At 39.4% G+C, this 21539-nt stretch overlaps 1 protein-coding gene across 4 annotated transcripts in view; it reads left to right on the top strand.

Moving 5' to 3' along the window:
• Positions 1–488: 488 nt before the first annotated feature.
• LOC121380627 (tektin-3-like) overlaps positions 489–21539 on the top strand; it is a 39226-nt gene continuing 18175 nt past the window's right edge. For 2 of the 4 annotated variants that reach the window (XM_041509531.1, XM_041509532.1), the window contains exons 1-3: positions 489–580; positions 17136–17324; positions 20885–20920. In XM_041509531.1, coding sequence (XP_041365465.1) covers positions 17317–17324; positions 20885–20920 — 44 coding nt within the window. In that variant the 5' untranslated portion in view covers positions 489–580; positions 17136–17316. Of the gene's footprint in view, positions 581–17135; positions 17325–19672; positions 19821–20884; positions 20921–21539 lie in introns of those variants that run through there. The other 2 variants (XM_041509534.1, XM_041509533.1) reach the window with 2 other exon arrangements.

Genomic DNA, 21539 nt, shown 5'->3' with positions numbered 1-21539 from the left:
AGAGGAGAGAGAAAGAGAGAGGAAAGAGAGAGAGCGAGGGAGAGGGAGAAGAGAGCAGAGGGAGAGAGAAAGAGAGAGAGAGAGAGAGAGAGAGAGAGAGAGAGAGAGAGAGAGAGAGACGGTTATAGTATGAGAGAGACAGACAAAGACACCGACACCGACACAAACACATAGCCGGACACAGCCACAACGACAGACACACAGGCATAGACAGAAGAATAAATAAATAAAAATGCTATGAAACGATGTTGAGTCGACTGACAATCCTTATTGATAAACACTTTACACAGGGCAGCGAGATCTCGTGTTGTAAAAGTCGACAATAATAATATGGACATTCGCTCCAACGTGAACGAGCCACCACATTATAACCGAATGTCATTTCGGAAGCCGTTTAAATAAGATATTAACTATACATGCAAGTAGGCATGTGTGCATTGTGTTGGCAAACACTCCATTGGTCGGGTATAAATAGGGTTACGATATCTGTGTTTGGTTGCTACAAAGAACGTAAGCTCTGTTGCACTTGAACGAACGCAGGCCATTTAACCAGACAAGGTTTCAATTATCGGGTGTGGAGGTAAGTAATTATTACCTATTATTACCGACGATTATACAAACCGTGACCGTGAGTTTGGGGGGTATTTCGTAATTAAATATATGTAATATTAGCATTTCGACCACAATTCCTTAACCCCTTTGCAATATGATTCCCTTTCTCAGGACTTAGCAACGGGTCGCTTTTTCCCTAGCAACACGGTTCATGCTGGTATAGTACACGGCTTTTAACAGTTTAAATTACGTAACATTGCTTAATAAATGTATTAAGACTGATATAAATCACATTACACCTTTTACACAATGACCAAATGGGGATTGGCGATATTTTAAAATTACTTGTCGCATAAAGAATGATTTATAATTTTAACACCGCCCCCTCACTCCAACCCCAAATGTAATTAAATGTAACACCTACCATAAGCTGGTAGAGAATCAAATTTTCTGCATGGGTATCTCTATAACTCTATAAAAAATACTGCCTGTGCATAAATATTTGCATAAAATTATTATAAGCAGACCCCCCCCCCCCCCTCCAATCACCCCCACCAAAGTGGTTTGGATAAGTCCTTAATGGAGGCTTTTCAACAATTATGTAAAGCAAAATTAGACTATTTCCCCTCCTTAAAAAACGCTTTTTTTAACGGGTTTTTGAATGTCAACGTAACGAATTTCACAAACCCCTGGCCTTCCTCCCTTGATCGTTACATAAATACTGGACCCTTATTAGGCTGTAGCTAGTACAAATATGCATGGCTGTTTTTGTTCTAAAAGGAAGGATGATTATTTAACGACATAGAACATTTTAAACTACATATATTTGGTGTCTAACATATGGCAATTTCGAGTCTTAGAGATAGTAGAAACCTGCTGCAGCCACACGGGTTACTCGTGATAAAGTTTGTTTTGTTTACCGACACCACTAGAGCACATTTATTAATTAATTATCGGCTATTTGATGCCAAACATTTGGTAATTCTGACTCATCAGAGGAAACCCGATACATTTTTCCATTAGCAATAAAGTATCTTTTATATGCACTTTCCCACAGACAGGAAAACACATACCACGGCTTTTGACCAGTTGTAGTGCACTGGTTGAAACGAAAAAAAACCCCACCTATCAATTGAATGGATCCACCAAAGTGATTCGATCCTGCGACACAAACACCTCAAGCAAGCACTCAACCGACTAAGATAAATCCCGCCCTCTACTGTTAAAGAAGCAGGGAATGTGTGCCCTTTTTCATATACACGATAGTACATACCACGTCCTTTTATATACCAGTCGTGGGCAACTGGATGGGACGCGAAAAAACCTGACTCCACTGAGGGCGATCGACCCTGTTACCCATCGCACGTCATCCAAGCGTTTATGGCTGTTTGGTGTCTAACATCAGGCGCGGATCCATGCTTTTTGAAGGGGGGTTGGGGGGTGGGCTGGACATGGTAATAGGTTTTATTTTATTGTTTTTTTTTTAAGTCTGCGAAAAACGTGTGTGTGTGTGTGTGTGTGTGTGTGTTTTGTGTGTGTGTGTGGGGGGGGGGGGGGGTCGATCCTTGGTATCCTCCCCTTGAATCCGCCCCTCAACAGAATATAGTTATTTCGACTCTTGGTCTCACGAAAGAGAAAGTAAAACACCCTGCAGTGTTGTATTGCATAATGCATGCAATATACAATCAATGAAATATGTATTTTATATATATATATATATATATATATATATATATATATATATATATATATATATATATATATATATATATATAACTTTCAAAACTAATTATTGTTACAATAGTATATGTTACAGATATATATGACGTGATCGCGATGGCCACATTGTATGAATACAACAGAACACATAATAACCGACTAGTAGATGCAACGGAATGATTGTAACTAAATCTGCTTCTTGTCGTCACGATTGGAATATCAAACATACAGTTTGTACAAGCGTATATAGCTTTAATACATACAATTTGTACAAGCGTATATACCTTTAATACATACACATTTCCCAACTTGGACGACTCATATTTCTACTTTAGTAATTTTCGAGTTCCCTGGTAATATATAATTAATATGTTGATGGGCAGTTCACACACCATTAAAAGAAACCCGATATACTAGTAGATCTAAGCTTGTTTGTCGTGTTTGCGGCACTTGGGATTTTTCGTCTTTTATTGTGTATAGCGATAACCATCGTATGTCGACACCGTTTAATACGAAGTGTTGGTACACTGAACACCATTGAACACGCACCAACTAATGTTCTGCTATAAAACACACAATAACTCAGGGCCCAATTGTTGGCTTGTTTATTGCCTACCAGAATACATCCAGTTATATACAGAATCAGATAAAGGAAAGGAAATGTTTTATTCAACGACGCACTCAACACATTTTATTTACGGTTATATGGCGTCAGACATATGGCTAAGGACCACACAGATATTGAGAGAGGAAACTCGCTGTCGCCACTTCATGAGCTACTCTTTTCGATTAGCAGCAAGAGATCTTTTATATGCATCATCCCACAGACAGGATAACACATACCACGGCCTTTGATATACCAGTCGTGGTACACTGGCTAGAGCGAGAAATAGCCCATGGGGCCCACCGACAGGGATCGATCCCACACCGACCGCGCATCAAGCGAACGCTCTACCACTGGGCTACGTCCTGCCCCCAGAATCAGATAAATGCATTAATACTTTTCTTGTATCATTTATACTACTACAAATCTGATTGGTGCTTTCTCAGTGGAATTCAGTATAGTGCAGCATAGGGTATCAGAGGACTAGGGACCCGCCCCGCCCTGCCCGCCCTAAAATATTCAAGTGCCCCTTTTTATTTTTTTCCCACCGTTGGGATGCCTTTTTTCACGAGTTGGTCTGTGTGCCACTTTCCAGTTAGTCCCCCCGCCCCCCCCCCCCCACCGTAAAAACGCCAATTACAGATCCGCCCCTATATCTCTGTCATGGACAGAACTCTCTGGCGAAGTCAGAGGTTGAGTCCACGACAAGCGTACTTGAACAGTTCTCTGATGGAAGATTGCCAATAAATTCTTATAAGCTTCAGGTGCATATGCCAGGGAAGGGTGTTGGGGTATACATGTCCTAAATTCGAAGTACCCAGCAAAACATTCTATGTTTAGTCTTTGAATACAATATATTTATTGGATTTCCAGTAGGAAACATGTCATTTTTAGTGTATTTTCGAATACTGTAGGGACCTTTTTAAACGTTGCATCCCCTTCCAGAACCCAAAGAAAGACCACACATGAAACCAAAGCACCTTCAGTTCCAAATCGAGATGAATGAATTGATAAAAAAAATAAAAAAAAATGGATGAATGAATGAATGAATGAATGAATGAATGAATGCATGTTTAACTACATCCCAGCACGAAAATACACCTCGCCTATTGGGTGTTAACCAAAGGTAAGTATATGAATAGGAACATACACCTTGACATGTCGTAGTTATGGTGGTGCAAATATGCCAGACAAATAGGAAAATGTGGCATTATATATAGTTGGAAATTTGTACACGTTGTATTGCACATTTGTTTCGCTGAAAAACACTTTATAATATTAGGCCCTAATGTTTTGTGGTTTTGTGTGTGGATTTTTTTTTTCAATTTTAAAAACTGCACTTCCATACGTACATACCTCCATTTATTTTATAGTTGGTATGTCCCTACGTGTACCAAAAAGGCCTGTGACACAATCAACCATTATTTATATGTACCCGCGTGTACCTTCTCCACCCTCTCCTACTTGAACATTCTCATTAACGGAGCTACTGTAAATTAACACTAGAGCATACAATGCATAAATGAAACCAGTATAAAAAAAACCCAGAGTACATAAATGTGACAACTCATTGAAGATATATTGGTAGACTTCAGGTAGAATAGACAGACGATATAAGCACAAGGTACACAACTGTTTATTGCGTACTGAAACATGACACGTGAACAATGTTATTATATATTTAACATCGATCCTGGTAATACCCCTTTATGTCTGTATCCTGAACATGTCTCATTGATATCTGTTGTGTCATGCAATAACTTTCAACAATGCTGTTTTTTAAATTTCATTTCTATAGAGTGACTCCTAATGCCAGTTATACAAAACTACACTTTTGATATGCGTTTTTCTTTATTCCTTTTAAACAGTAATACATAATAACTGTAACAAATTTAAAACGCACAGTTACTTTCCTCAAACACAAAAGTTAAAAAGTTTGTTTTGCTTAACGACACCACTAGAGCACATTGATTTATTAATCATCGGCTATTGGATGTCAAACATTCGGTAATATTGACGTATAGTCTTAGAGAGGAAACCCGCTAATTTTTTTCCATTAGTAGCAAGGGATCTTTTATATATGCACCATCCCACAGACAGAATAGCACATACCACGACTTTTAACATACCAGTCGTGGTGCACTGGCTGGAATGAGAAATAGCCCCATGGGCCCACCGACGGGGATCGATCCTAGACCGACCGCGCATCAAGCCATTTCTTTACCACTGGACTACGACCCGCCCCTCAAACATAAAAGAGTCGACACTCAACCAGTGTCGTGTTCAGGAGGCCGAGCGCTCGCGAACAATTTGACTGGTACCATCGTCTTTTGTCGTATCACATTCACGTAATGTTAGGTGCAAAAACCAGTCTAGCGTGAGCCCCTGAACATGATCTCCCCTCTCCCCACAGAACTCCCCACAGATCTCACTCCTGTTAGGAACTCGGCTCATTTATCTTCGGCAAACTCAAATTTGCCCTTTTTACAATTTTGTGACCCCCTTTACAAAATATTGGACCCGCCCCTACCTGAGCCAGACAACTGAAGACTTAACAAGAGGCCATAACTCTGTGGACGCGATCTTAGAAATAAACATAAGAACTGATATTAATTTGTTTTATGATTATTAGGTGGACCCTTTTCTTTGCTTACTGACTCACAACCCACATAATAAATTTTATCATCTGAACTTTGTCAATATTAAATGTTTTGTTCAATATTTATGCTTTTTGCATTTTAAAACACAAATTTCGCCATTGCTCTACATCGAAATGGTTTTAAAAGAGTCGTTGATAGCATGCTACAAGCATATTTCTAATCTAAGTCAACGGCAACACTGAAGTTTGAAACGTTTTCAAATAGACAGGTGACTTAAAGTACTATTCCAGATATATGATGTATTGAGCTATATCAATCAAGATATTATTTAATACGATTAGAAAAGAAAAATTAAAAAACAAAAATATATACCGGTATATTTTCCATTTAAAAATATTCCCCTGAAAAACAGAACCAGTTGAATTCGTTTCGGACACATTTTATTTACGGTTATATAGCGTCAGACATATGGTTAAGGACGACACAGATATTGAGAGAGGAAACCCGCTGTCGCCACTTCATGGGCTACTCTTTCCGATTAGCAGCAAGGGATCTTTTATATGCACCATCCCACAGACAGGATAATACATACCACGGCCTTTGATATACCAGTCGTGGTGCACCGGCTGGAACGAGAAATAGCCCAATGGGCCCACCGACGGGGATCGATCCCACACCGACCGCGCATCGAGCGAACGCCGTACCACTGGGCTACGCCCTGCCCCTTCCAGAAACACGACCATCTCTAGAAAAAAAGTGCGTACGCTAATAATAATAATAATAATAATAATTTAAAAAAAAAAAAAAAAAAAAATAATAATTACAACAAACAGAAGATTTTTTCCCCCCTACTATCGAGCTAATATACCAATTGATTTTTCGTCACATTCCTGGAAACAAACCAATTTTTGAAAAGGCCTAATAAAATCAAACGTTGTATTGAGATTTCATGACAAAGCACTTGTAAGCAGACTTGTGGTGTTTGTGGTTCGTGAAGGCATTCACCCGTCTACAGCACTACAAACATCCCACATGGTGTGTCAGACACCAGTATAAACCAGACTATCGAGTACCTGGCAGGTTAGGACGACTTTCCTAACAACTATTGATTTAAGGGCGGTGCAAGGATTAATTGCTGGGGAGAGCAGGGTAGAGAGATACTTTTTTTCTTGTTAATTATTATTTTGAGTATGCAGTATTCATGAAATAAAACTTATATTAATTGGCTTTATTTGAGTTAAGGACGATTTCAGTTATACAAACAACAACAACAACAGCACAGCAACAGCAGCAACAACAACATCACAAAAGCACCAAATAGTATTAATAATATAGATGTTTTAATGATGATTTCTAATTAGGACTGTATATCTGTATTTGTTCTGTATCTTGGCTCACTTGATGCGCGGTCGGTTTGGGATCGATCCCGTCGGCATGACTGGTAAACCAAAGGCCGTGGTATGTGCTATCCTGTCTGTGAGATGGTGCATATAAAAGATCCCTTGCTACCAATAGAATATCTGTCATAGACAGAACACTGGTGAAGTCAGAGGTTGTGCCCACGACAGGCGTGCTTGAACAGGTCTCTGATGGAAGCATGCCAAAAATTACCCACACCCACAAATAGAATAGCGGGTTTCCTATCTAAGACTATATGTTAAAATTACCAAACGGACATCCAATAGCCGATGATTAATAAATGTGCTCTAGTGGTGTCGTTAAACAAAACAAACTTTAACTTTAACTTTCGTGCATGTGTGCGTATGAGTGTCCCTTAGTGTGTGTGTGTCTGTGGTGTGCGCAGTGGCACATAAGTCGTGTTTCAAGCGTCATGCGTCGTGTGTGTATAGTATGTTATCTGTTATTGACATGAAAATCGACCATTGGAGTTACCTAATACAAGTTTATTTCATGTATATTATACCAAAGATAATAATTAAGAAATAAAAATAGACAGGCTATCTTCGCCCACGTCTCCCATACATTAATTCCTTGAACCGCCCTGGTCAATAGCTACACCATTCACGACCCCATTCACCGTTACAAGCAAAGCATTGACTGCATATAATTGGCAGATTATTCACAAGTACCGTGTACACAGGCGCTTTCCAATCACTGGTGTTTTGTGTCAAATAAAATTGAGTGTCTTCTGCACAACCCATGCTATACACAACCAGTGCAGTATATATATACGTCGCAATACAGTCGAGGCCAAAAGTTAAGCAACAAGGCGACGACGACGACGAGTGAATCTTTTTATGTAGGCCTATCTTTCTTTGGCGGATCTAGGGAGGTCTGCAAATTCAAATTGCCCTTTTTAGAATTTTGTCTTTATGAGGTATGAACAAGATACCCAGAAAATTAATATGAATGAAAGTAAGTTTCTATAAAGGCCGTGCAAATATTTTATAAAAAAAAACCCTTTAAAAATAAGCTTAGATAAGGTTTGATGTGTGTGTGTGTGTGTGTGTGTGTGTGTGTATGTGCGTGTGTGTGCGTGCGTGTGTGTATGGTGTTCTTAAATGATTACCATACAACATAAACACAACAGGTACAACATAAAAACTTCATATTAAAGGGACACACCCTAGTTACAGTTATTTGTTAACCATTACGGCGTTGTTTTTCGCTATTAAACCCCATTTTTCACAAATAAAATTGCACTTTACTTACATTTTATTATTTAGAATACACATTTCCATTCACCTGAAGTGCTTTTTGGTAATCCTGATGTTTGTAAAACCACGAAATGCATTTTTTGAATTTTTTCACAAGACGTGTTGTCGAGAAAAAACCGTTAAGCAAGCGAGGTCCAATCTATTTTTAGAGGGGATATTTCCATTTCAATGTCACAGACGTTGGTATATCACGTGACCGTTATCATTTTGGTTCGATTTGTTTTCTCCTGCACGGTTCGCGCAATCAACATCCGATTTGTTGTTGTTAATTTGTGAGATTTTTCTTCACAGTTCGTGAACATTTTCAGTAACAATAAAGTTCAGACAAGTAAGTGTCTCAATACAAAACGTTACAAACCCTTAAAACCAATAATTTTGCTACGTCTTACGATATCTGGAGAGGGGATACAGCCAGGACAGAACAGCTGGAACATGTCCAGGAGAGGTGAAACGAACGCACCCCAAGTCTGTGAAATTTGTCGTGACGTAGGCATTGTTGTGCTTCGAACGACATCTACCGGTGACATCAGAATACTAACGTTCAAAATTATTTCAAGCAATTGGGACATGGGGATTCCCATGGTATTTATCGATATAAAACCTGCTTTTTCACTCCATTTGATAAAAAACGTGATCTAAGTGTGTTACAGGTTTGTAGATTAACCAAATTATAATTTATTTTCGCTAGATGGAACTAGGGTGTGCGGCTTTAAGCAGAAGTTTCTTTGGAAACTTTGACTTATAAACACATGAGGCCGAATGTGTCTTACACGCGTGTAACTGCATATTTACAACACCTAAACACCTGCGTTTACGAAAAACAGACTTCATGAATTTGACCCATGGTGTTTTTCACGAAATGACCGCCAGATGCAAGTGATCTTTTTGAACTGAAAACCTCTCAACGAATGCATCTATATTCAGTCCTAATTGATATTCGAGGTTCCATTTACAGGTAGAAGACTGTAATGCAAAAAAAAATGTCGTTCTAATATGTTCAGCCGTACTGACAATCCCCGACAAAAGTTTCCAATCTAGCAATTTAGAGTTAGTCCGACTTAATGTTATCTCGTCATGTGTTTCCATGCCGCCATTTTAATCAAACCATGCACTGGTATACGTCCCGGGGCTTATCAGTTTCATAACTGACTGGTTTAGCAGCGTAAAAGAACGGTTCACTGGGTTTCTATTGTGGTGTATTGTGTGCCCCAGACAACAGTGTCAGAATGATTACACGTATTTGTTGACTGAAATGTCGCGGGGTTGATAGCTCGTGTATATCAGACTACACTCCACAAAGCCCCGAGAGAAATTCACGAGTCCGTGAGCTAGCGGTCGCCGGCTAGACTGGTTTTTGTTTTGTGCCTAACATATTATGAATGCGGTAGAACAAAAATTAATGAAAACCAGTCAAATTGTACACGAGCTCTACTTGTATTCATACTGTACACGTCACTGTTAGAACTAGCTTGTTCAAGGAGGGTGGTGTAGGGCTGAGGTGTGTATCTTATTGACTAGAACGCGAGCCTTCATATTCCTGATCTAAGCACGCTACTTGGTCGAGTTCAGCCAGATAATTCACAGAGCAAACAGCCGCTAGCTAAAACGGTTTTCACGGTTCACCTTAAACTGATTGAACAGATAGTATTATACCAATAAACTCATCTGCGAACGCTCGCGTTGCTTGCAATCGCTGAACGCAACCCTGGCGTGCTGTCTGGGTGCAGCACTATTGTACTAAGTAACATTTGACAAAATTCGATGTGCTCTGGTAAACCTAAGGGTGGGGGACAACAATGGTAAAGCAATGGATACTACCGTGGCTGTGATTGGTGAAATACGTGAGAGGTAAAACAAAGTTTGCTTTGTTTAACGACACCATTAGAGCACATTGATTTGTTAATCATCGTTTATTGGATGTTAAACATTTGGTAATTTTAACATATAGTCTTAGATAGGAAACCCGCTACATGTTTCCATTAGTAGCAAGGGATATTTTATATACACCATCACACAGACACGATAGCACAGCCACTACCTTTAACATACTAGTCGTAGAGCACTGACTGGGGCGGGACAAAACTGTAACGTACGAGGTGCCACTTAAATTAGCTTGACAAATTTTGGTGCGGGACTAGTATATATGTCAACGACAAAAAAAACCCAGAAGAGTTGTACAAAGACAACAAACTTGTCAAGAACATTAACGTTACAGAGGATTCTCCTTAGCTGAATGCGCCCGATTTTGTCACTTGTTCCCCAAATATTCTCCAATAAAGTTTAAATTATTTGGTTATAACTTGGTATGGACATAAAGTTGAAGGTATAATGTTTACATTTCGAAGCAAAAGTCAAAAAGTAATTTTGGCGGGAAACACAGGAAAGTTTGAGACAGCACCTTTAATATGCTTATCAAATAGGAGACATACCCCTCCCCCCCCAAAAAAAAAAAAAGAAAAAAGAAAAGAAAGAAAAAAAAGAAGAAGATTGTCATGTGTCATTATTACAGAATATAAGAGCTAGACCTATATTAGTATTAACATGTACATGTGATTGTGTGTGATTCTTGTCTAGTGATAAATGTTCCACGTATCGTCTATTTTGAGGGGGGGGGGGGGGAGAGATAGAAGGAAAGGAGAAAACAAAATGGAGAAACGCCAAGAATACTATCCATACGTCGACTCGTAGCTTTTCTTTACAGTAAACGATTCTATAGATCCGATAGGTTTTGAGCTCTAGGTGTTGTTATGCAAGCATATTAGCTTCTTTCCAGTTAATACAAAACAGAACAACTCCATCAAAAGCATATTTTGAATTCGCTAGCATTTACCAGCTATTCTTGACACCTAATATTTGGAATAAGGGTTCGCTAAGATGAAAATTATAGGTTTTGAACCAGATTCATACAAATCGAACGGTCAAGGAACGGCTTTAGTCGTTTCAATGAAAATCACTTTCAACCAACATTAGGTATTATAGTCTAGTGGTATGTAAGACATATTTATCCAGTTTAAGTTTTAGATTAGGGTCGGATATGCAAGGTTTTCTTTCTTTTTCTAGACTAGGGGGACACAATCTCCAGTGGGAAGGGATGGCACAAAACAGATTTTTATCTTTATTTTATATAGAGCTGGACAGAAACCCCCACAAAAAACGCTGTACATTTTAGTCAACGATGGACACCAAACAGCCGTAACGTATGTCTAAGGTGCAGTGGGTCACAATGTCGATCCCCCATGGGTTCGTCTCCTTTATCCCAGTCAGTGCTATATACGATATATCAAAGGCTGTGGTATGTACCGTCCTGTCTACAGAAATGCACATAAAATATTTTCTGCGTTTTTGGTAGGAGCAGCCAAGAACGTTTGGCTAGAAATGAAAAATTACGAAGGACAACCAGACCAACGAGATGCCAGTCTTATAACGCTCGCCTGAGGTGCTTGGATTGTAGGATCGAATCCCCCTCGGTGGACCCATTCTCTAATTGATATTTGTCTCGTGACAACCAAAAAACCCACAAAAACGTTTGTTTTGTTTAACGACACCGCTAGAGCACATTAATCATCGGCTATTGGATATCAAACATATGGTGATTTTGACAGTCATAAAGAGGAAACCCGCTTAATTTTTCCATTAGTAGTAAGGTATATTTCATATACACCATCCCACAGACATGATAGCACATATCACAACCTTTGATATACCAGTCATGGTACACTGGCTGGAACGAAAAATAGCCAATGGTCCCACCGACGGGGATCGATCCTAGACCGATCGCGCACTAGGCGTGCGTTTTTCCACTGGGCTACGTCCCTCCCCGTGACAACCAGTGCCTCACGGCTGGTATATCAAATGTTGTGGTATGTGCTGTCCTTTTATGTGAAAGTGCATATAAAAGATTCCTTGCTGCTGATAAAAAATGTAGCTGACTTCCCCTGAATGATCAATATTCTAACATCCAATAGCCGATGAATTATAAATCAATGTGCGTTATTACGTGTTATTCACTCCTAACAAAACTTATGAAAACGGAGATTCATAGGCAACTGAAAACTCGACTGTTGTCTTTGATGTATATATTAGAAAGCAATTTATTGAATGTTTCAACCAGATACAATACTGAACAATGTTTTTGTTTTTGCGGACTATGCACCTTTAATCAATTCAACACTTTCGAGGTAACACAATACCATTTGTCGCGTCATTACTTGTTGTAGAATCTTAATATAGGCCCTTACCTTTTCTGACATCCAACAGCCGATGATAATTTTTGTGCTGAGGTATCGTTCAAAACAACATTCATTCATTCCTTAATATAGGTTAGTTTAAGAAACTGTTCATTAAAAATAATATAAAATACTAAAATACCTTTACAAATCTTTCTTTGATGATTACAAGTAGGTTGTCCTCTGTAGTATTTAAATAACCCATTAGTTTGAAGTTACTTAAATTTTTGTACTAAACCAGTTATATAACAGCATAATGAGACGGCGCTCTAACATAAGGGTGGATAACTCACAATTTTCGCTGTCTATCTATGTTGATTTTTTTATGTGGAAGTTACGAAGCGAATGACTTCCTAAAATACAGCTGTCACGTAGCTCTTTCATTGCCCTATGTTTCATAGAATATATCCGGACATAGAAATTGTATTAAAGTGCATGCAAAAGTGAATGGTGGTGTGTAACCTTCAATCTTTTCACGCGAACAACATATATTCATACAATCTCAGCATGTGTGGTTACATGGCTATGTTGAAAAGCCTATTGCACGAGTGTAAATAGGATTTTGACGTAATAATATATTGTAAGTCAATTAACGTTGGCGCAGTCCATTGTCATCAAGGCGGTGCTAGGAAACTGGTATCCGTTTTTTTTATGATATACAAACACTACATTAGCAATTATACAACTGTTAGTTCAATGGCCGATTGTCATTGCAAATAAAACACGTTTCAAAGTGTTTGCTTAATGGCCCGCCCTATTCTGGATTATATAGTGCTTGAGATATATACCAGAAACGTAAAACCCAACACAACAATATTTCTGTTCACAAATAAAAACATAAAATAGTCTCTTCACATACACAATTCTGTTGGGAAATGAGAACGTAGTCAATAAATATTAGTTTTGGAATACCCACTTTGGTTATAATTTACCTAGTGAAACCTTGTAATAATCTGAATCGGTATAAAATGTCAGTGGTCCGAAGTATTCTAAAACCTGCAATAAAATATGATGGAGCAGAAGGTATATTGCAAACAAACTTGCCATTTACAAACAAGATTGTTTTCTTTAACGATACCACTAGAGCACATTGATTTATTAACCATCGGCTATTGGAAGTGGAACCTTTTGACATATAGTCTTAGAGGAAAAGCGCTACATTTTCAATAGCAGAAAGGGATCTTTTATATGAATTCCCCACAGATAGGGCACTGCGGCCTTTGATAGTCATATAGCAGTCGTAGGGCACTGGCTGAGATGGGGAAAACCGCTACATTTTCAATAGCAGAAAGGGATCTTTTATATGAATTCCCCACAGATAGGGCACTGCGGCCTTTGATAGTCATATAGCAGTCGTAGGGCACTGGCTGAGATGGGGAAAACCGCTACATTTTCAATAGCAGAAAGGGATCTTTTATATGAATTTCCCACAGATAGGGCACTGCGGCCTTTGATAGTCATATAGCAGTCGTAGGGCACTGGCTGAGATGGGGAAAACCGCTACATTTTCAATAGCAGAAAGGGATCTTTTATATGAATTTCCCACAGATAGGGCACTGCGGCCTTTGATAGTCATATAGCAGTCGTAGGGCACTGGCTGAGATGGGGAAAACCGCTACATTTTCAATAGCAGAAAGGGATCTTTTATATGAATTTCCCACAGATAGGGCACTGCGGCCTTTGATAGTCATATAGCAGTCGTAGGGCACTGGCTGAGATGGGGAAAACCGCTACATTTTCAATAGCAGAAAGGGATCTTTTATATGAATTTCCCACAGATAGGGCACTGCGGCCTTTGATAGTCACATAGCAGTCGTAGGGCACTGGCTGAGATGGGGAAAACCGCTACATTTTCAATAGCAGAAAGGGATCTTTTATATGAATTTCCCACAGATAGGGCACTGCGGCCTTTGATAGTCATATAGCAGTCGTAGGGCACTGGCTGAGATGGGGAAACCCGCTACATTTTCAATAGCAGAAAGGGATCTTTTATATGAATTTCCCACAGATAGGGCACTGCGGCCTTTGATAGTCATATAGCAGTCGTAGGGCACTGGCTGAGATGGGGAAAACCGCTACATTTTCAATAGCAGAAAGGGATCTTTTATATGAATTTCCCACAGATAGGGCACTGCGGCCTTTGATAGTCATATAGCAGTCGTAGGGCACTGGCTGAGATGGGGAAAACCGCTACATTTTCAATAGCAGAAAGGGATCTTTTATATGAATTTCCCACAGATAGGGCACTGCGGCCTTTGATAGTCATATAGCAGTCGTAGGGCACTGGCTGAGATGGGGAAAACCGCTACATTTTCAATAGCAGAAAGGGATCTTTTATATGAATTTCCCACAGATAGGGCACTGCGGCCTTTGATAGTCATATAGCAGTCGTAGGGCACTGGCTGAGATGGGGAAAACCGCTACATTTTCAATAGCAGAAAGGGATCTTTTATATGAATTCCCCACAGATAGGGCACTGCGGCCTTTGATAGTCATATAGCAGAAAGGGATCTTTTATATGAATTCCCCACAGATAGGGCACTGCGGCCTTTGATAGTCATATAGCAGTCGTAGGGCACTGGCTGAGATGGGGAAAACCGCTACATTTTCAATAGCAGAAAGGGATCTTTTATATGAATTTCCCACAGATAGGGCACTGCGGCCTTTGATAGTCATATAGCAGTCGTAGGGCACTGGCTGAGATGGGGAAAACCGCTACATTTTCAATAGCAGAAAGGGATCTTTTATATGAATTTCCCACAGATAGGGCACTGCGGCCTTTGATAGTCATATAGCAGTCGTAGGGCACTGGCTGAGATGGGGAAAACCGCTACATTTTCAATAGCAGAAAGGGATCTTTTATATGAATTTCCCACAGATAGGGCACTGCGGCCTTTGATAGTTATATAGCAGTCGTAGGGCACTGGCTGAGATGGGGAAAAAACCAATCAGAGAATAGGTCTACTGAGGTGGTTGACCCTGCGATGCAAGGACTCAGACAAGCGCTCTGCCGAGATAGCTAGATCTCGCCACTGCCATTTACAGTGAAAATAATTCATGTTATTGTAAGCTTTGAACGTAGGTCATAATATGTCAGTCTGAATGTATACGTGTAAAGGTATGGAACCGACGATGTACATTCAGTTATGTCTTTTAAGTGTGTCTCCTATGTTTGGTAGAAAAAGAAGTCATGCTATTTGTCTACTGTAGTTTAGGCAGGTTACCAGTATCATAATTAGCAATTCTTACAAATAACCATGAAGTGGAGTAATGAAGCCATATTTGTGTCCATGGGGATTCCACTCTCTTTCCGTATGCATAATGTAGTTGTCACACGTTTGACATGTATGAACGAGGAATAGCTCCTGATTTTCACTGTGTTTCTAAACCACGAGTTGATCACTGTCAGTCCAATATTAACACCCTATTCAGAAGTTGCCATTAGCCATGTGCACCATGATGTAATATGTTTAGTCGCAAATGCTGTCAGCTTGTAAACATATCTCTTAAATAATATTTCTATACAGAGCTATGATTTTGATGATACTAATGACTTGTGCTAAAGCGGTCCCCTGATGCGTGGCCGGTTTGAGATCGATCCCAGTCTGTGGGCTCACTGGGCTATTTCTCGTTCCAGCCAGTCCACCGCGACTAGTGTATCAAAGGCCGTGGTATGTGCTATCCTATCTGTGAGATGGTGCAAATAAAATAGCCCTTCCTACTAATAGAACATGTAAAAAGAATTTGTCATCCAATAGCCGATGATTAATAAATCAATGTGCTCTAGCGGTGTCGTTAAACAAAACAAACTTTAACTTTTTATTACTCAGTGACACAACGCCATCTCACATTTCCTGTTTAATATTGATGGTTCTCGCGTAACCGAAGGTACATGTACTTAATGAAACTTGAATGAAGTGATACTGGTGTTTTGAAAACATTCTTTTCCACTGTGTATCCTGTCAGATTACCTGAAAAGAATCTGTATTAAGTCTATAGATTTGAAGATATGTAGACATATATATACACGGTACACGTATATACTCCTACGGTAGCAGACTAGGATGTAGCTGTTTCAAATACGACTGGAACATTTGGTGTTGTAGGATCCTTTACAAATTTGTTAGTGCTTATACACCTTAACCTTAAATTAAATTTCACACAAATGGATGTGAAAACAGTTTTACTGTTTGAAACAAGAAATTATGTTTGAGAAAGAACTATTGACAATGGTGAAAGAGAACCAAATACTTCTAACACGTTTAGTATTTGATAAACAAATACACTGGCGTAATATTACGACTCTTGCGACATGCAATAAATTACGATACAATACAGCTAATTAAAACGCTGAAAGACTTAGTATTTCACGAATGCACAAACACATGCAAACATACACATACACAAATGCAGTGACACACAGACCCTTAAGAGTCGATAACAAATAAAGAAATCATAGTCTTCTTGACATGTGGATAAATCATTCATGGATATTATCGCCCGTGTAGTGATCCAATCCTCGTTGCTGGGGAAAGCAATGAGTTACCCACGCATGCTTTAAGACAGTAATTTGTGGAAACACACACACGGCCATGATTGGTCTTGGGGTTTTAAAACCTTAACGAGGTTGCGAAATAATCCTATTCCATGCAAGCTGGCCAACAAAAGATTACGTTTTTCCTCTCGAGTGAATTAGTAAAACAGTGAGGCGATATAATATAATAACTTAATCTTCTTTCTTTTACCTTTTGTGCAGGATTTTGTTCGCCGGAACTGGAAGTGAGAGTGCGAGCGCGTGACCAGTTGCTTAGATACGGTTGTCCCGGGTGTACTGGTACTACAGGCGACATAACCATTTTACTTGAGTATAAAACTGCAAACATTATTGACGTTTGGTATATGTTCTAATTCTATCAACTTAACAAAACGTGGCCACAATGAGTCGGTAAGTTTTTTCTTTTAGTTGTTTATTGTATGGGCCTAATCATTACTCTTGATTACTTTTCTGATTTAGTTTTTAAAAGTTAACAATTCACTTTCCTGCATATCTTTTTGAAAAATATTGTAATGCATTGTCATTAATAATTTGTAATACGCACTTGAAAATGTTTACACCTTACTGAACTTCCAATATTCTTATTGTAAAACCGTTAAATAACTGGCAGTCAATAACTTCCATACTATTTGACCTCTGCACCTCATCCATATTTGTATATCTTCCCTTCTTACAATATTTAGTAGCCATCTGCCCCGGAACCAACCATTGGCAATGTCAGAAGTTGGGCCCACGGTAGACATGCCTGAACCGTATTCCGTATTATATTTCCTTCCTACAAGACTTAATTCCCTCCTTCCCCGGATCCAGCCACTGGCGATGTTAGTAGTTGGACCGTGGGTGAACATTTGTGAATGTTCAGAGTATATGGGCATGCCAGAGCGTACCCTGACCCCGATTGCTGTCTGCTGTCAGCACACTTTTTATTTACTCAAAAACATAACTATTCCTAGACCTCTACTCCCCATCCACATTAGTTTATCTTTCCTTCCTACACGATTCAGTATCCCTTTCCTCAGATCCAAACTAGCTTGACCCTGACTTAGTATTCTATGTCTGCTGCCATCAAAGTTTATTTATTTAGTCAAGAACCTAACTATTCCTTGACTCCTCATCCAAATTTGTTTGTCGTCCCTTCCACCACGATTTAGTATCCATCTGTCCCGGATCCAACCATTGTCGAAGTTGGACCCAGGGTGGAAATACCTGAAACGTATTTGTTTATCTTCATTTTTCACATGACTTAATACCCTCCTGCGCCGGATCCAGCCACCCTGGGCGAGCGTATCTGAATCTTCAGAGAATATGACCATATCAAAGACTACAATGATCCTGATTTAATTTTCTACGTCTGCTATCATCACAGTTTCTTTAGTTAGCTCTGTAAATCTTGTATTACGCCATTATTTAAATCCATTACTTATAACCAGTAATTGTACACTGACATCGGATGATAACTAAAACAAGTCTACCCCGTGGCACTAGTTAGTAACCGTAAATCATAGGTGTGATTAGCAGTTGGTTAGTGATATTTGATAACTAAAACAAGTCTACCCCGTGGCACTAGTTAGTAACCGTAAATCATAGGTGTGATTAGCAGTTGGTTAGTGATATTTGATAACTAAAACAAGTCTACCCCGTGGCACTAGTTAGTAACCGTAAATCATAGGTGTGATTAGCAGTTGGTTAGTGATATTTGATAACAAAACTATCAACAAAAAGAATGACAAATAGTTGTCGGTAATGGCCACAATAGACAGGTACCTACCGAGAATGCAGAATCAAGGACTGATATATAGTGTTGGATAACAAGCAACTAAGAGACTCGGAAAAATGTTAAAAGATAGAAACAGATTGCATGAAAACGTGAAAGAAAAGTCAATTTAAATAGATGATGTGCCAAGGTTTTGTTTACTGGTCTACAAATAAAATAACTCGTGACTCCTCTTCCATTCCGCACCTGGCGACAGGGAGGCCGCATAAACTATTTCCTCCACGATTGGTATATCAACGGCTGTGGTATGCACTGTCCTGTTTTGGGAATGTGCAATAGCTTAATACTAAACTGTTAATCTATCCAGATACAATTTCTGAGCCTAAATTGACGGTTTGTAAATTGCGCACAAAAATTGTATTTCTTTTAAATTTCTAAAACACTTTTACTTTGTTTCTTACGTCAAACCAAACTGAAAATATTTACAAAAAACATTTTTATAGAATAATGGGACTATAGAAGGCTTACCACTGAACAATGGTAATCATTTTAATTCTTCCCCGCAGTACGTGTCACAAGTAAAAGCGGAATGTTCAGGAGAGCGAGCGATCGCGGTCGTTAGCTAGACTGATTTTTTACGCACAACATTAAACGAATGTTATATATGATAGAAGACGATGGTTCCAGTCAAATTTGTACAGTTTACCTCATTACATTTCGATGACGTCATTAATGCATCATAACGTAGTTCGGAAAATTTACGTCAGAATGGACAACCAACTTTTATACAAATGGTTTAATTTAAAGCATAATTAAATTGTATTATTCTTACACCTGCAAGTGGTACCTGTCAGTCTTTCACTTACACACAACACATATTTAAAACACACACACACACACACACACACACACACACACACACACACTTAAACACTACAAACAAGTTATTTAAAGGTTATTTTGTTTAACAACACCCCTAGAGCACACTGGACAATCTGAGAACAAAAATCGAGCTGTTACGTCATAACGTCTCTGTGTGACGTAAGCCGATTGTTCACGTGACAACGGAGCTATGTACTTTCCCGTTTACAAATCAAAATTTTACAAGGACATCTCGATTATCAAGATACCGGTATAATGGATTGTTCTCATCTGTCAAAAGCAGCCCAGGCGTAAGTACCAAATGTCCTCACTCTCAGGGGCGTAGCGTGGTCAGGATCTGGGGGTGGGCGTTCCAATATAAACCTAGCGGAGCCTTTGGTCTACATTTCCCCCAGGTTACTTATATGGATAGCCTAATGCACTGTAAATTATTATTTTATCTTCAGCGGGGTGGGTGAGGGGTATCATCCGAACCCCCCAGTTTATGCCCCTGATTCCCACCACTGCCAAGGATCCGATGGAAAAAAACTTGAAATAGGGATGTAAGCATACAATATAAGTTACTATGATAAACTTATAACGGCATATGGGCCCCTATTTAAAAAAAAAGAGGTTAAAAGTTTGTTTTGTTTAACGACACGACTAGAGCACATTGATTTATTCTTCTCTGTAACATTTTGAACACTAGATGTCCTGAAATGCAATTTCCTGCATTCTACAAGTAGCCGGCGGCGGGACGTAGCCCAGTGGTAAAGCGTTCGCTTGATGCGCGGTCGGTCTGGGATCGATCCCCGTCGGTGGGCTCATTGGGCTATTTCTCGCTCCAGCCAGTGCACCACGACTGGTATATCAAAGGCTGTGGTATGTGTTATCCTGTCTACGGGATAGTGCATATAAAATATCCCTTGCTGCTAATCGAAAAGAGTAGCCCATGAAGTGGCGACAGCGGGTTTCCTCTCTATATCTGTGTAGTCCTTAACCATATGTCTGACACCATATAACCGTAAATAAAATGTGTTGAGTGCGTCGTTAAATAAAACATTTCCTTCCTTCCTTCTACAAGTAAAATTTATCTCTGCGTTAAGATTTACTACCAATAATATTTTTGATTCAGAATTATTGGAGGGGCTAGAGCCCCTTCAGCCCCCCCCCCCCCTGCTTCGCCGTGCGTGACGGACCTGATAGTTAGTATTAAAATAGGCGTAGATTAGGCGAACGATAAACAACCTAGACATGAAAAAAAAGAAAGAAAAAAAAAGAAGAAAGAAAGAAAGAAAAAAGAAAGAAAAAGAAAAGACAAGAATAATCACTGATATTTGTTAGTGTAAAAGTGAAATATAAATTGTTTATTCAGACCGGCGTCGAGACAGTTACACTCCGCAGGAGGAGGGTAAGCACTTCAAATAGCCCAGTGATCTGGCCAGGCGCGTGTGCAGGAAATTCTTCAGGGTGGGGGTGGAGTCTAGACTGCCGAACGACGTTTGTGGGGGTGGGGTGGGGAGGAGGGTCGGGTCAAATATATAAAAATATATAAAAATTGCTTGGATCTCGAAGGTTTCGACCCTCAGCCAGCCCCCCTCCTCTGCACACGCGCCTGGATCTGGCTCTGTGCTTACAAAACATTTAACAGTCTGAACGTTTACGTCATAGAAACACCATACAAATTATGTGCAAAAGCCCAGGCATAGTCCTGACTTTAAATGTTTTATAAGCACGGGCGTTGAAGTAGTATGTAGATTACTTTACTTTAGTTCTTGCTTATGGAACGGGTATATAACTCAATACCATGCAGAAAATGTTAACTTTAGTTCTTGCTTGCAGAAATGATATAACTCAATCCAATGCAGAGATTTCTTTTTCACTTTTAATTCTTGCTTTTAGAATGGTCGTAACTCAATACCACACAGAGAGTGTATACTTTAGTCCTTACTTGTGGAAGGGAAATATTTCTATCCCATGGAAAGATTCTTTTCTCAGTTCTTGCTTGCGGAACTTGTCTAAACTCATCA

The sequence above is a fragment of the Gigantopelta aegis genome, chromosome 9 (genome assembly GCF_016097555.1).
Source record: "Gigantopelta aegis isolate Gae_Host chromosome 9, Gae_host_genome, whole genome shotgun sequence".
In the NCBI taxonomy this organism is placed as follows: Eukaryota; Metazoa; Mollusca; class Gastropoda; order Neomphalida; family Peltospiridae; genus Gigantopelta; species Gigantopelta aegis.
The sequence above is the reverse complement of the archived record's forward strand: the minus strand, read 5'-3'. Positions and strand labels throughout refer to the sequence as shown.